The sequence below is a fragment of the Coenobita brevimanus genome, chromosome 22 (genome assembly GCF_032717465.1).
Source record: "Coenobita brevimanus isolate Jiangsu-jjx chromosome 22, ASM3271746v2, whole genome shotgun sequence".
Classification (NCBI taxonomy): domain Eukaryota; kingdom Metazoa; phylum Arthropoda; class Malacostraca; order Decapoda; family Coenobitidae; genus Coenobita; species Coenobita brevimanus.
The window spans coordinates 43,673,962-43,691,980 of record NC_136975.1 but is presented as its reverse complement, the minus strand read 5'-3'; the positions used below and the strand labels follow the sequence as shown (position 1 = coordinate 43,691,980).

At 40.9% G+C, this 18,019-nt stretch overlaps 1 protein-coding gene across 1 annotated transcript in view; it reads right to left on the bottom strand.

The window, feature by feature from the left end:
- Window positions 1-18,019, bottom strand: part of LOC145392398 (uncharacterized) — a 73,122-nt gene that overhangs the window by 19,033 nt on the left and 36,070 nt on the right. The window contains exon 5 of the mRNA XM_080266804.1: window positions 5,674-5,773. Coding sequence (XP_080122930.1) covers window positions 5,674-5,773 — 100 coding nt within the window. The remainder of the gene's footprint in view (window positions 1-5,673; window positions 5,774-18,019) is intronic.

Here is an 18,019-nt window from a genome sequence, read left to right as displayed (position 1 = left end):
GCGTCTAGATTGACTCAATTGGATACATTTATATATACAGTATATAGTGTATATACATATACTGTTTATATATCAACAGTACATATATATATACAGTGGAATTTCAAATTTCAACAGTTTAGAATTCGACGATACGTTTTGGAGTGGTCCACCTACCTCACTTTTCTATGCAAAACCGCGTTTTTCGATGCTCTCAGGTCCAGACTCCAAATAAAACAAGCAAAGATAATATTTTTGATGCAAACCAAAATGCTAAAAGTGAAGGAAAATTATAAGAAAAAGTATGAGCCTAACCTAATATGTGACATAGGTCAAGAATAGAATGAAAATCAACATCATTTATTCATATGTGATGCATACGAAGATATGGTTCAGAGACAATTCATCATCAAGTCAATTCACCGTCAGATAATTCCCCGTCAAAACATGGAAGCAGCCAAAGGAGAAATGGCAATACAGGAAAGGGCAGAAATACACCAAGTACACCTGCTGACAAGGCGATATATACTTGCTGACAGTATGACATTACAATGCAGAACTACAGTCACTTAACCACGAATATAGTTCATAAAGTTTACAGGGGGTATGGGCAAAAACTCATGATTTTACGTAGTTAGGTTTGGAGGCCCTGGACCCAAACTAATTTTTCCCATAAGTGGTTCAGTTTAAATTCTGACGATTTGAATTTTGCGGTGATTTTTAGGCACTCATACCCGTCGAAATTTGAAATTCCACTGTGCATGTATGTATATATATATATATATATATATATATATATATATGAAAGTCATGGCTTAGGAACGGCCTATGAGTTAAGGTGACCGGTACGAAGGCCACAAACTGTCAAAGGCAAATCACTTGATGACCTTACTAATTACTACTATCATAAAGACACCATGATGAATCAGTAAACTGAACATTCTGTGAGTTAGATATGCACACAATTCGAGCAATGAGTGACTGCACCACAGAAAGTGCAACAGTAAACTGTAAACAAAGTACAGTAAGCTGATGACCTGCTAGCAAACACAAGGCTGTGATGAAAGATTTGTACAATCATGTATTTCCACTTTAAATAAATAATTTAATGTGAAATTGTTATCCTAACCTAACCTAACCTATTTTATGCTATTCTGGTGTCTGGTCAAGTTACCATTGGTTAGGGTAGGTTAGACTGGGCTGAGCTATGATTAAGTACAGTTAAGTGAGTTTAGACTGGGTTAGGTTAAGTTAGGTTTGGCTTGGTTGTTGGGTGAGGTTGGGTGTGGTTAGATTTGGTTTGGTTGGGTGTGGTTAGGTTAGGTTGTTTTAGGTTATATTGTACTGTTTTGATTGGTCAGACAATTTAGATTAGATAAGGCTAGCATATGAATGGGTAAGGTTAGGCTTGTAATAATAAATTCCAGTGGATTTAAGTAGGTTGTAAAGAGTCTACCACTACACCTGATATATGAACACGGGTGAATATGAATGAGCACTGACTTAAAAAACATGGAAAAGAAAATCATCAATAAACAATCATTTACCACCAAAAAAATTATCAGAATAATAGAGAAAACAACCAGAAAGAAGGGGAAGTAATTCAGTAAAATGTTTCTGCTGGTCAAACTATTATGAGGGTCTGTGACCTTGAGTGGCTAGCTTGGTTGTAAACAGAAGCTGGTCAAACCAACATCAGTTATACAGTACTCTTGGGCTTTTGAAATTAACTGAATATTTTATCCATAATTATATTAACCCTCTCGCACACGGAAAGTTTCAGTAAGTTTTCCGGCGCACGATTTTTTCTGCGAGGCTGCCTGGCCCAGCTGCCCGCGCGCGGCAAATAACACGTATTCTCTCCTTATTTTCACCACCCAAACATCAATATACTGCCATGAAACCTATGTCATCTTATTCGTTGATGTTTGTTCTAGCTGATAAGCACCACAAAAAAACAGGAAAACATGAATAAAACAACATTAGGTGGCTGTGAATAAACATTTCGCTATGTCATGTTCACTTCCGAACAACACCATTCGAATGTTTTCCATCATACAGGAAAATGTTATTAGAAGTTTTGATAGAGAATTTCATCAGCTTTCTAAAGAGACAAATCCGGTGTTGATACGATTTGTAGTTTTCGAGAAAAAAGCCAAAAACTGAAGGTCATTTTTGAAAAAAAATCAAGGAGCTCTAAAACTGATTTTTTCTTGCACATGTTATGTTTTTATTGCATAATATTATGCAGAATTTCACCAGCTTTCTAATGACCTAATACTGGTTTCGATACGCCTCATAGTTCTCGAGTAAATCGCCAAAAACGACTGGGAACTCACGTCCGTACGTCACTTTCGTGATGTGCGCACAGCATACGTAACAACGAATTCTTATCATAGATATTACATTGTTATGTCTTGTACTGTACATATGTAGAATTTACTGCTCTTTATCATGGTTCTTATAGGAAATCGATACGTCCAATAATTTTCAAGCAATTGGCTGACAAACTGAGATTACTCCTCTGAGCGCTTTCGGACAGTCTGTTCCCGCAACTTTTACAACAGAAAATGCTCCCAGAGGCTTATATTCTGCAAATGAACATACGTAGAATTTACTGCTCTTTATCATGGTTCTTACGGGAAATCGATATGTCCAATAGTTTTGGAGTAATTGGACAACAAACGTTGAATACTCTTCCTCACCCGCATGAGAGAGAAAAACATTCTTTCCCCGCCTCACCCACGGCTACATATTTTCGCTCGTTACGTTTCATTATTTTCTTTTTTAACTCAAAGTACAGTATACACGTAAAATATCATAAGGTTTTTGATAGTGCTGTCAGAAACTCGACATGACCACTAGTTTTTTTGCTAGGTTCTGATACTGAAGCTGAACTTTCTTCCATCTCATATGTGTGTATGTAAAAAACATTACTTATTTGTGTAAAAAATATTGAAATATAGAAATACAGGTTAATATACAGATCAACAAAATACGGATAACTCACTTCCTCCAGAGGTGTTGAGATGCTGGCAGTAACTTGAAGATGAGGAGTTATGTAGTGTGTGAGCGTGTGCGTGTGTGGGTGAGCGTGTGTGTGTGTGGGTGTGGGTGGGTGGGTGTGGGTGAGTGTGTGTGCATGTGTGTGTGTGGCTGTGGCGTATTTTCTTCTCTCCTTGCGATACATTTGCCTAAAACACATGCGATGCACACAATAGATTTCTCCACGAATATTTGCTGCATGACATATGTATGTATATGCAGCTGTGGCACATTTCTTGTCACTGACACTTGCGCTTTGTTTTAGCTAAGTCAGTCAATGCATGAAATATTTCTCTGCGAACACTCGCTGCGACTCTATTGCATTGGCACACACCACACTCCTTCACCAACACCCGCAACATGTTTGACGTATATTTCACACAATTCCATATGCATTTTCACTATCAGAATCACAATAATTCCATCCCTAAACACCTCAAATTCTTCCTTCCCGACTATAAAAACTGTACGTGATGCCTGCCCCATTCCACACTATGGTTCCATAATTTCACCAAGCCAGCCACAATATCTTTCACACAAAATACAGTTTAGGCATTGGCTTCATTATAAACGTATTTATAATCATAAAATAGGGCCTTGGGGAGGGCGAGAGGCGAAACCCCGCAACAGTGAACATGCATATCGCCTCTGAGCCTAATGATTGATAAAGGACAAAATTCCTTTTCGTGACATATATCTATGTTCCATCAACAATATCACATACAAATATGCTCACAAATATTGCATTATCACACTGAGTCCATAGGGGGCTTCGGCTCGGGCAGGAGGGGGAGAATTAGTAGGAGTTTAAAGGGACAGTGCACCTCACCGCCTGGTTGTTTGGAAGAGACTGAGGCTTATCAGTACGTGCTGGGCCCCATTAGGCAGCTCAGTGTTGCCAATACCTTAGCATTGGAAAGCGCTGCATTCGCTACGATGCGTCAAAATTTGACGCAAATCCACCAGAAACTTCATTTTTGGCGAATTTTTTTGTGCTTAGGAACGCAATTCAAGAGACTGAACATCTTTAGAACAATCCACATGAAACGCGAATCGCGTGACTGACACTGAGAGGGTTAATATGTTTTGAGTTCATGAAGCACAAAATAAGGATTACAATTTGCATAAAATAAACCCTCGATATACCAAACCCCGGTATTGCAAATTTTGGATATAACGAATGGCCAAATCGTGACCAAACTTCCCCCGGATTTTGCGAACAAAGGTCGCTAAATGCAGGGGAAGTTCACGCATCAGCCCACGGTAAGTGTACTGTAACAGTATTACATTATACTGAATTCTTATTATAGGTATTGTATTTATATGTACAACTTCATACAGTATTGTATTTACACATACAACTTCATAAACCATTGCATTCTCCATGTAAAACTTCATAGAGTTAGTTTAGGTTATGTTTGACTGAATGACTCCCCTTATATAGCAAACTAAGTTTGGTAATACCTTGGAAATACCAAAACCCCTCGTATATAGCAAACTTTCGGATATAGCGACCCACCCCTCCCCCCAATTAGTTCATTATATCGAGAGTTTACTGTAATTGAAAATACTGTACTGGCATGCATCTGACCCCAACTGTTGCTGTTCACGATTTCACCTGCTACCCCAGCTATGATGGCGTGGGCCAATGAAATGTAAGTACAGTATTCACGACTAATAGGTCTTGGACAATGAAAACAGCTCACTCGTGTGATGATGTCATGGGCTATTGCACCAATTCAATGTTGTGAGTCTTGGACTCGACCCAACAAAGGCATATGAAAACGATTTCCACCCACCCCCAAAAAAAAATCCACTATAACAGCAGGAACGTGAATTTCCATCTTGCAGTGATAATGAAAACCACTATAACCATGGGATCACTGTAGATTTGGTGAATACCAGCAATTTCTATTCAACATGAATATACCTCTTCACAGATACATACTGTATCACAGGAGGAACATTTACACAGTAACTTCCTTCATCACAAATATAATATTCTACAACACATACAGAAAATACATATCTATTAAGAATATTGACCTCTGCCAAGGAGGTTATGTTTTCACCCCTGTCCGTTTGTTTGTTTCTTGGTTGGTTGGTTTGTGAGCAAGATTACACATAAACTACTGGACAGATTTCCACAAAACTTGATAGGAGAATGGGCTTGGCCCAGAACAGACTCCATTAAATTTTGGTGCAGATCCGGATAAAGGTGCGGATCCAGGAATTTTTTTCATTTTCTTTAACACTGCGAGATAGGGTGTTTTTTGACATTTTCGTAAATTTTTCAATGAACGTTGCATGGATCTCGATGAAAAAAATCAGGCTTATTTATGGGTATTTTAAAATTATGGTGTTACAACTTACAGGGTTATAAGTCTGATACTGGGTTAGACTTGACTGAATTAAAAGTAACTGCATGCTGGGTCTTGGCAGAGGTGTGCGCTCTACTGAGTGCCATTCTAGAGATGATATTGTACTGTACTGATATTTGTGTACCTACTGATGTAAGTTTTATTCTGTGTGTAGTATCATCCTGATATATCAACAGGAAATATTTAACACAATGCATCTACACTTGATTTCACATAAAATCTGTTAAACTGATCCAGAGATGTTTTATACTCATCAAAAATAACATACCGTCTTTCAGGTTTACGTCTCTTGACTTTGGCCTTCTTGCATTTTGTCCTGGAATCTGCTGATCCATCATCTTCTGCATGGTTGACATAATCCTTCACACCTTAAAAATAAACATGATATTTGCAAATATCTGTTCATACTGCATATTGTATAAACACACTCACAAACCCAGCACATTACTGTATACTGTACTGTTCAGATGGTAGGTGATTACAGCCTCATCCACTCACTTGATGTAGTGCTTACTTCTTCCTTCATCTTGATCATTATTTTTCTGTGTCTGCTATCCTCTCTTCCTGTTTCTCTCAGCCTTCCCGTCACTTTTTATTGTTCTTCTTTAACTTCAGATGGCTCTACGTTGAGTAACAAGCCTAATGGTTTCCCGTAACCCAAGAAACCAATTACAATAAAAGTCCTGTAATCCAAGTGGCAGGCGACTGAAGGTCTTTCAGGCTAGTGGGAGGGACCTTTGAAAACATCAGAAATATGTAGATGATCATTAAATAAACACTTAATATGATATGAGTTATTGTTTTAGACACCAAAAATGCATAGAAGCATAGCTGAATAGTTGCAGGCAGGTACATCCAAGTCCAAGAGCAAGTCCAAGCCAGGTAAATCCTTAGATAAAGCCCAGGAAATTTCGGAAAAAAAAAAAAAAAAAAATGTGAAAAATTTTGTCTTGAAAATTTTGGAGTATTGCCCACTTCCTTCAGCCTATGGATGACTCTACATTGAGTGATGACGCAAATGGTTTCCTGTACGCTAGAAAACCAATTACTATGCTGGATGATAACCATATAACCAAATTATGGTGCCTGGTGGTTAAGTGGGTAATTAAGGTGCTCCAATCGGATTGAGCTGGTGCAGGTTTATATCCAAGGAGTGGTTGGGGTTTATTGCTCATGTAATGCCACTCAGGGATGAGTGAGGCTGGTCACTCTCATCTTAAATGTCATGACCAACTTGCCTAGCACCAGGCTCCTACGCTCCTCTAGGAGACAACACAGGATTGGATCTATCTATCTATCTATCTATCTATTGCCAGACGCCTCAATCCCGTTTGGGGTGGCCACAAACAAATCGCCTCCAAGTCGCCCTGTCCCCCGCCATTTCACTGCCCTGCTCCAAACTCACACTCCCCTCTCTCATATACCTCTCCACCCCATCCCTCCATCTCATCCTCAGCCTCCCCCTCCCTCTTCCCCCCACCACCTCACTCACATACACTCTCTTCGTCAGTCTTTCACCCTCCATCCTCTCCACATGGCCAAACCATCTCAGTGTGTTCCTCATAACGCTTCCTATCACATCCACATCCACACCACAACACTCCTTTATATCCTTATTCGTCAGCCTGTCTCTCCATGTGACTCCACAGGCTCCTCTTAAATGATTCATTTCCACTGCTCTCACTCTTGACTTGTGTCCTTCCAACAACGTCCAAGCTTCACTTCCATACTTTAGAGTTGGTATCACAATACTGTCATGTAGTAACTTTTTCACTTCCATGCTCACTTCCCTGTTTCTTATCACTGCTTTCAAAGAACCAGCAACCTTTTTTCCCTGCTGTACCCTTTCAAGCACTTCACCCTCCAAACCTTCATCCTTACTCATCACACTACCCAAGTACTTAAACGTACTCACATTTTCCAATTCCTCACCATCCAACCTCGCTGTACATTCACTGACTTCACCTCTCTCAAAGACCAACACTTTACTCTTCCCTACATTCACCTTTAGATTCCGTTTCTTACAGACTCTCCCAAACTCATCCACCAAGCCTTGCAGCTCCCCTTCGTCTTCACTCAACAACACAGTATCATCTGCAAACAACAGTACAGGGAGTTTCCAAACACTATCCTCTCTCATCAGGGCCACTCCAACATCCACTACCCTACCTTGTACCTCTTTTATTACCCCATCCATGTACAGACTGAACAACCATGGAGACATGACACATCCCTGTTTCAACCCAACTTTCAAAGAGAAAAATTCACTTAGTTCACCATCCACACGCACTGCAGCCTTCGCACCATCGTACATACTCTTCACAGCATTCAACAGCTTCCCATCTACTCCATATATTCTTAACACTTTCCACAATCCTTGTCTATCCACCCTGTCATATGCTTTCTCCAAATCCATGAAAGCCGGATTGGACGATGAAGGGAAAAAAAAAAAAAAGGATATTCGGATTACTGGTGGTCCGACTGGACAACTTACTGTACAATGCTGGGTGGTAACCAGGTAACCTAACAACTGGGTGATATGGAGCCTATTATGGTGTCTCTATTAACCCCCCAGTGGCCATGATTTCAGGAATTTGCGAGCATCCCAGGCTGGCCCTGGGACCATTTTTTCAGAGTTCTAAAATTAATTTCTTTTTCTTACAGATGTGAAGAGAATTGTCTGCCGCACCTGGCAATGTGTTTTTAGCTTCCTAAACCCGTCCTGTGATTCACTATGATTTGTGGAAGAGTTCATAAAATTTCGGTGGATGTGTCATTAACACACATAAACATTTGGGTGAAAACATCCGAGATAATGTGACCACCTGAATGCTTGGGATGGTAGAGTGGGGTTGTGTAATCATACCAGTGACCTTTGTTCCCTTCCCATAATTGTTTGCAATTTTTTATAGCTTGCACTAATTCGACATCGCTGGCACCAGTATGGTAAAATGTCATTCAACGCTGGGAACTACTGTGGGGTTCTGGAGGGAGACTCAAGTGTGGCATCCATCCAGGAACCAAACCTCCACACTCTTCTCCACAACTGGCTGTGACGAGGCACTGTCTACTGCATGGGAACGTAAGTTCATTGCACAGGACGGCCCTGCAGGAGTGACTGCTTGCCTGCTGTTGAAGGATCTGCTCAGCCAGACACACAGTGGTTACTCAACAACTGTATAGTACAGTACGGTAATACCTTGCTTTTTATTTATTTATTACAGTACATCACTTGGCCTGGATAGTTTGAGGCATCTATTTGTTTCCACTGCAACTGCCCCACACCTCACCACATCTGTCTATCTATTGCCAGATGCTTCAATCAAGTACGGGATGGCCACAAACAAATCGCCTCCATGTTGCCCTATCCAATGCCACTTCACTGCCTTGCTCCCAGTTCACACCCCCCTCTCTCATATACCTCTTCACTCCATCCCTCCATCTCATCCTCGGCCTCCCCCTCCCTCTGCCTCTCTCCACCTCACTCGCATACACTCTCCTCATTAGTCTCTCACTCTCCACCCTCTCCACATGGCCAAACCACCTCAATGTGTTTCTCCTAATGCTTTCTATCACATCCACATCCACATCACAGCACTCCTTTCCTTCCTCATTTCTCAGTCTGTCTCTCCATGTAGCTCCACATGCTCCTCTCACGTAACTAATTTCCACTGTTTTCACTCTTGACTTGTGTCCCTCCAACAACATCCAAGCTTCACATCCAAACATTAGAGTTGGTATCACAATACTGTCATGCAGTAACGTTTTTACTTCCATGCTCACTTCTCTGTTCCTTATCACTGCTTTAAAAAAAACAACAATCTTTCTTCCCTGTTGTACCCTTTCAAGCACTTCACCCTCTACACTTCCTACCTTACTCATCACACTACTTAAGTACTTAAAAGCACTACCAATTTCCATTTCCTCCTCATCCGGCCTCACTGTACATCCAGTGACTTCATTTCTCTCAAAGACCATAACTTTACTCTTCCCTATATTCCCCTTTAGATTAGGTTTCTTACACTCATTCCCAAACTCATTTACTAAGCCTTGCAGTTCCACTTCATCCTCACTTAACACTACAGTATCATCCGCAAACAACAGTACAGGGTGTTTTCAAACACTGCCCTCTCTTATTAGGGTTGCTCCAACATTCACTGCCTTACCTTGTGTCTTCTTTATAACCCCATCCATATACAAACTGAACAACCATGGGGACATGACACATCCCTGTTTCAATCCAACATTCAGAGAGAAAAATTCACTCAGTTCACTATCCACATGCACTGCAGTCTTAGCACCTTTACACATACTCTTCATGGCACTCAACAACTTCCAATTTACTCCACATATCCCTAATACTTCCCACATTCCTTGTCTATCAACCCTGTCATGCTTTCTCAAAATCCATGAAGGCTGCATACAACTTCTTTTCCTTCTCTAGAAACTTTTCCACTAAAAACCTGGGAATGAATATCTAATCTACACAACTTCTTCCCTCCCTAAGACCTCCCTGTTCTTCTCCAACTAATTCCTGTTATTTCCCTAACTTGGTCAAGAAGTATCCTACCATATACTTTTCCTATTACACTAAGAAGAACAAATGCCCCTGTGATTACCACACACTTCTTTTCTCCCTTTTTTCTTTGTACATGGGAATAATTATACCTGACTTCCAATCCTGTGGGACTCTACCTTCCTCCCAGGCTTATCGGCACATCTTCCATATCCATTCTACTACTATCTCTCCCCTATGCTTCAACATTTCACCACACACTGCAACAACAACTATCACAGAATATATATATACAGTACCCTCGCATCCAACACGGTAATATTGTCATGCATGGGTCACGTGTTGGACCAAAAACGTGTTGGACTAACAATAGAACTTATGGGGAAAAATGAATTATGTCAGCAACCCTAGGAAAAGTCACCCTAAATACCTACCATATACATAAACATATATTGGTACTATTGTAATTATAATAAATGGTACTGTGCTATGAATGATAATTAACCTTTTAGGATAGTGTTGGTGGGCTTGCTGGGAATGGAAGGTGGTATCCAAAGCTGTAGGTAGTCCTACTGGGTCCCCGGAGGATGGCTCCTGGCGTCACTAGCGGGTAATGGCTGTTGCTCCTCCTCAACCTCCCTCATAAATCCTTTGAAATCACACTCAGAATCACTATCTTCGTCCACAGCCATGGAAGGTCCTGCTTCTGCCTGTCCTAGCACTCTGTAATCCTCGGCAAAGGGCATGCTTCTCACACTGTTGCCAGAGCCCTGTCTCGTGACTGTGGAAAGTGATCGCTGTCGCTGACTCGGTAGAGAATAAGGAGAAGCAACTTTGTTTATAAACTGGTACACACGCCGATGAGAAGGGTTTCAAAACGATTGATATTTATTCTAAAATATTAATATGTATTCAGTGTCAGGCTAAATGTTCAATGCTGTAGTACGATACATTCTCTGTCGAGTCGCCTGGGTTTTAGTCACACTGTTTTGCCCGTCGTATCCTCGGCAGGAATCGATCCAGATGAATTCCAAATGCCCGTGGTATCGTCGGCAATTTTACCACGTTACTGTTCCGATTTACCATCATATCCTCGGCAAACCTGGTATGAAGTGCCATGTGATAGCCTTCGGCTGCCAGGATCTTGTCTTGGTTTTTTATTATGGTCCTCAGGTTGGCTTCATTATGTCGTAGGCCTTGGCAATGTCAACTTTCCTCTCCCCTTTCTTCTTCCTCTCGATGCTTTCTAGCTTGGTGGCCTGAGGGTGGTGCCGACGCTTCTTCGGGTTCTCAGAAGGCTTCCTAGGCATCGCGAGCAGGGTAAAATGCAGTAACAAGGGCAGAAAATGCAGCAAGAAAAAAGCATCTTCCAATGCGAATTATGCGACTGAGTGGCGCTGTGGCGGGAGAAATTTAAACAAAACATCACGTGACAGCAGAAGCGTTTTTAATTGGGCAGCATCACGATCACGTCACGATACCGGCCTGGGAAGGCTACTTGATCAGAAGTTTTCATTGGCTATCATCATCATGGGAATGTCCAGTATGACTGTGTTGGACCGGGGATGATCGTGCTAGAGGTGAACTCTGTGGATTTCACCCACTTCTCGGAGCTCTGTGCATGTTATGCTAACACACTCGTGTTGCAGTAATTAAATCGTATTAAATAATACTAATTATTTGCTCTCCGTGCTGGACGTGAATCGTGCTGGACTAATGCGTGTTGGACGCGAGGGTACTGTATTTTTTTTTTAATTTTGTTTCCTGCCATATAAACTTGGTAACACATACGAAGATACAGTGATAAGGATTCGATATGGTGTAATGAATTATGATGCTTAGGATTATCAGAATTTTCATGCCATTTTATAATAAATGCCTGAAAGATGTTCGATTAAATTATTAACATGATCAAGTTCAATGCAAATATTCACCACAGGTGAAGCAGCAGTATAAAGATATATAAATACACTTAGAAACACTGACATGCTTGCTGAGTGGCCAAACAATGGTTGATGGTGACTAACTGCTTGCCTGGGTAGCTAGTAAAAACAAGGAGTGTCAATTGATCATTATGTATGAATGAGAGCACCTAGAGTGTTGTAGTGTTTCTTTTGTAAATACAGAGAATGATTTATTTGTGTATGCATTAATATCAACATCTGGTACAATAATACCTTGATATACGATATCCCTATATGAGATACCACGGCTTAATGATGAAGGTAGAAATACTGTACCACCATACCCCACCTAACAATGGCCAAATCCCGGTTTAACGATAGGGATTTTTTTTTTTTACCAATTTTGATGATATTTTAGACTAAAATTGTTAGTTAATATTGACTTATAAACTGTTTTTAGACTTATGGTAGGACAAATCTAAACTTGCGGCCAGGGTGGGGCACGACCCTCTGTACAGTGGTGCTATGTTTCCCAAACCCGCGATGTGAAACGGCTGTTATATACAGAAAAGGCATGACAAATACGATAAACACATATGAATACAATGTTAACGTGTGTTTTATAATATATGAAAGAACAGTATACTTATTATGCATGAAATACTTATACGGCAATACAGAAATGTGGCATAAATATTTTACAGTTGCTAAAAAAAAAAAAGTAGTCACTTTTATTGGCTTTTACCGTATTTCTGGGGTGTGTAATAATGTCACAATTGTGATTATAAGATAATGTGCAGGAATATTGGCAAAAATATGCCAATTTCTTAGTAAAAGAAAAAATAATACATTAAACCCTCGTGAGCGGCAACACTCACACACACCCAGACTAACCCGGCCAGACCCTCCTCGTGTCACTTTACTTTGTGTTCTTACCTCCTGGGAGGTGTGAAAATAAAGTCAAATTTACAATATGTATAATAAGTGGCTGGGGAATGGCTGGGAGAGGGAGGGAGGTGAGAAGACAGGAAGAAATCAGTAGGATAGAAGTTGTGGAAGCAATGAAGAAAGTTAAATCAGGGAAAGCCCCAGGAATTGATGAAGTGTGTGGTGAAATGCTGAAGCATGGGGGAGAGATAGTAGTAGAATGGATGTGGAAGATGTGCAGATTGGCCTGGGAGGAAGGTAGAGTCCCGGAGGATTGGAAGTCAGTTATAATTATTCCCTTGTACAAAGGAAAAGGGGAAAAAGAAGTGTGTGGTAATCATAGGGGCATTTGTCTTCTTAGCATAATAGGAAAAGTGTATGGTAGGATACTTATTGAGAGAGTTAGAGAAAGAACAGAGAAATTAGTTGGAGAAGAACAGGGAGGCTTTAGGAAGGGAAGAAGTTGTGTAGATCAGATATTCATTCTCAGATCTTTAGTGGAAAAGTTTCTAGAGAAGGGAAAGAAGTTGTATGCGGCTTTCATGGATTTGGAGAAAGCATATGACAGGGTGGATAGACTAGGATTGTGGAAAGTGTTAAGAATATATGGAGTAGATGGGAAGTTGTTGAATGCTGTGAAGAGTATGTACGATGGTGCGAAGGCTGCAGTGCGTGTGGATGGTGAACTAAGTGAATTTTTCTCTTTGAAAGTTGGGTTAAAACAGGGATGTGTCATGTCTCCATGGTTGTTCAATCTGTACATGGATGGGGTACAAGGTAGGGTAGTGGATGTTGGAGTGGTCCTGGTGAGAGAGGATAGTGTTTGGAAACTCCCTGTACTGTTGTTTGCAGATGATACTGTGTTGTTGAGTGAAGACGAAGGGGAGCTGCAAGGCTTGGTGGATGAGTTTGAGAGATTGTGTAAGAAACGGAATCTAAAGGTGAATGTAGGGAAGAGTAAAGTGATGGTCTTTGAGAGAGGTGAAGTCAGTGAATGTACAGCGAGGTTGGATGGTGAGGAATTGGAAAATGTGAGTACGTTTAAGTACTTGGGTAGTGTGATGAGTAAGGATGGAGGTTTGGAGGGTGAAGTGCTTGAAAGGGTACAGCAGGGTAGAAAGGTTGCTGGTTCTTTGAAAGCAGTGATAAGAAACAGGGAAGTGAGCATGGAAGTGAAAAAGTTACTACATGACAGTATTGTGATACCAACTCTAACGTACGGAAGTGAAGCTTGGACGTTGTTGGAAGGACACAAGTCAAGAGTGAGAGCAGTGGAAATGAGTTATTTAAGAGGAGCCTGTGGAGTCTCATGCAGAGACAGGCTGACGAATGAGGATATAAAGGAGCGTTGTGGTGTTGATGTGGATGTGATAGGAAGCATTATGAGGAACACACTGAGGTGGTTTGGCCATGTGGAGAGGATGGAGGGTGAAAGACTGACGAAGAGAGTGTATGTGAGTGAGGTGGAGGGGGAAAGAGGGAGGGGGAGGCCGAGGATGAGATGGAGAGATGGGGTGGAGGGGTATATGAGAGAGGGGGGTGTGAGTTGGGAGCAGGGGAGTGAAATGGCGGGGGACAGGGCGACTTGGAGGCGATTTGTTTGTGGCCACCCCAAACGGGATTGAGGCGTCTGGCAATAGAATAGATAGAATAGAACATTATAATGTTAAAGAAAATAATCAAAATGTATCCTAAAACACCATAGATGAGAGAGAGAGAAAAAGAGAGAGAGAAGGGGGGGGGGAAGAAGGCAGGCCAGAGGAGGTGTTGAGGGATGGAGGAAGGGAGGGAAGGAAGGAAGGAGAGTGATTGAATGAAAAATCATGGCGCCGCACCAGCGAGGTCATCTGGCGACATATGCAAAACAATAATAAATATTTTAAAATATAATTAGATATAATAAAAAAAATAAAGAAATGAAAGTCACTCATAAAAGAAACAAAATTCCCCAGGGTGACACACATCTCCCCCAGGAGAGAGAGAGAGAGGAGGGGGTGGCATCGCGCTATGGAAAATGTGGTAACACTGTACAGAGCTTCGTGCTCCACCCTAGCCGCAAGTTTAGATTTGTCCTACTATAGATTAATGTGTTTTAGCCATAGGTGGGGTGAACATTGTCATTTTGGGGTACAGTTTACTAAGCTTGATTTTTTCCAGACTTATTTTTGACGATTTTCAGATTTTATTTGATGGTTTTAGTGAGTTATTTACAAGTGTCAGGCTTAAGTCAGCTTCTTTTACAGCCATTTAGATTGGCTTTAAACTTGTTTTTGGGCTCATTTGAGTGGGTTTTGGACTTGGTTTGGAGGGAAACCCAAGGCTGGTAAACACTCCACATTACATGTTAAAAGTACCCCAATATACGATACCCCGCCTAACGATGAGGTTTTACCTACCCAATTGCATTGTTAAACCAGGGTATGCCAGTATTTTTATTGACTCTGGGCCATGACAATGCCCTGCCTGTTACCATGGTAACTGTCAAACACCTTGCTACTTTTCAAGTTTTTTTTGGAATATTTTAGAAAGCCGTTACTCTCACTGGTACATAGAGTCGCCCCAAGAAGTGATGGCAGAGTTTTAGATTGCTTTGGTCATTCTGCACTGCCATACGTTCAATGAGAACTTAGTGAATATAAGGTAAAAATTCTGTAACTTCATTGCATCATATCAAATAAAATATACATTTCATCATGCTAAGAAGTAGGTAAAATGAATAACAGGAGGCAGTGATATATCAGAATTTAACATTTACATATGTTTCCCTATCTGAATGAATGTGCAATGTATTACACCATGCGTGGCACACAGTTTAACCCTGTGTTGCTTCCCAAGGTTTCATATACTGATGCTTTACTTTCAAAGATGATTTAAGGAAAATTCTTGTGACTGCAATACAGTACTTGATTTTCAAATGCTATGGTAATATACCAACAATAAAGATGTCAACAATGAAATTATTCTTAGTAATGATACCCCACCTGCAGTAGCAGCTAGACCATTCCTTCTTTTATTCCTTGTCTTTCCCTGGCTTTTAATAACTGACGAATGAAGAAGTGAAGGAACGTTGTGGGGTAGATGTGGATGTGGTTGAGAAGATTAGGAGAAATACACTGAGGTGGTTTGGACATGTGGAGAGAATGGAGAATGAAAGATTGACTTTCAAATGCTATGGTAATATACCAACAATAAAGATGTCAACAATGAAATTATTCTTAGTAATGATACCCCACCTGCAGTAGCAGCTAGACCATTCCTTCTTTTATTCCTTGTCTTTCCCTGGCTTTTAATAACTGACAAATGAAGAAGTGAAGGAACGTTGTGGGGTAGATGTGGATGTGGTTGAGAAGATTAGGAGAAATACACTGAGGTGGTTTGGACATGTGGAGAGAATGGAGAATGAAAGACTGACTAAGAGGGTGTATGTAGGTGAGGTGGAGGGAGGGAGAGGGAGGGGAAGACCGAGGATGAGGTGGAGGGATGGAGTTGAGAAGTATATGAGGGAGGGGGGGGGTGAGTTGGGGGGAGGGTAGTCAAATGGTGGGTGACAGAGTGACTTGGAGGCGTTTTGTCTGCGGCCACCCTTTGCGGGATTAGGGCGTCGGGCTATAGATAGATAGATAGATAGATAGCTACTTATTCCCAATTATGGCAACATTATTTCAGTTTTAAGGAGATACGACAGATTTTACCCTTTGCTCTTATACTAGGCAATAATGAGGACCAAAACATGAGATTATAAACTCTTGCAATCCAAAAGCACATACTTTTTGCTCATCTTTTAATCTGTAATATCTTTCTTTTTAAATAAACTGCTATGTCCTGCTTGACCTCTTACCCGCAGGGATGGCTGGACCGTGCTGTGCCCCTCTCACGGGGATAGCAGCACTCCATATACACGATAAATTATCTACTTCCAGGTCGATGGAAGCATCACTTATCCTTTTCCCTTTTTTTATATATATTTTTTAGAATGAGAATAGGTCATAAGAGATATTTCAATGGGTAATGAACATGGGGTGTTGCCAGGTGATAAATTAGCTACTTCATGGCCAATGGCAGTATCAATTAGCCTTTTCCCTTTTCTATATATATTTTTTAGTTTGAGCATAGGGCACAGGGCACATTTCAATGGAAAAAGCGAATGGAAAAAAAATGGCCGGGAGTTTCGTTGTGCGGCCTGGCTGTAGCTATGCGGGGTAGGGAGTAAGAGAGGGGAGGTGGGGAGGTGAGGCAAACACAGAAAAATGGCTAAATTGGTAACACTAGATGCGAGTACTAGCAGTATTAGCAGCGCTGCCTATAGCTACACACTGGCAGTACTGATAGACGATACAAGACCGCACTTGAAAGCCCGGGCGATTTAAAAAATCCCTGAATCACAAAAGTGACGCCCTGCAGTATGGTACTTATATAACAAGCGTCATGAAAGTGATTTGGAAGCTTTGAACTTTGTGATTTGTTCATGAGCCCTTGCATTTTATTGCTCTTGCCAATCGTTTATACACTGAGGATATTAAGCTACAACACAAATTGGCATTCTCCAAAGAGCTCTGACTCTCAGCAAATTTTCGAGGTTCTACCTTTATATTTAATTCACTGACAGTCCTCTGGCTTATAATAAATAATCCAGAGATTTTTCTAAATGGAAAACTGGCCAGATGCAGTGTAATAACTTCATATCCCCTTAAACAGTACACCTGGGTCTGTGAGACCCGGCCACTTTTTGCCACTTACTGGTTCAGCAACTACTATATGCCAGGGACCCCTGTCCTTCCCAATAGCTTCCTAGGTTTGGATGCCCAAGCTAAAGGTGGCTGTGTGGTTTTCCAGGTCTCCTTCTGTTTTGGTGCATAACACACTAAAGTATAACACTGGGTCTGTGAGATCCAGGTGTCCTGGATAAGGGGGGCTGAAATTTACTGTTGTGTGATGCAAATTTTTTCACCCTGTGAATTGCCCTCTCCACACCACGAAGACCCTTCATGCCACTAGCTTTGACAGCAGTGTGAGCATCATTGTTTCGTTTCTTTTCTTATGGGGTCCATGTAAACAGAAGCAGTACAGATTTTTTTCAAAAATTTGCCTAAAATGCTTTAAATATGTTAATTTTAATTGTATATTCATTACTGCATAGTAAATTGAACCAAAAAGGTTGTAGGTTGGTCAAAGATTTAGTAAATAAAACACAAGTATTTTTTTTTATTTTTTCTATTTGGTGGGTCTGTGAGACCCAGGTGTCCTAATGGTGTATAGGTGCAACTAGG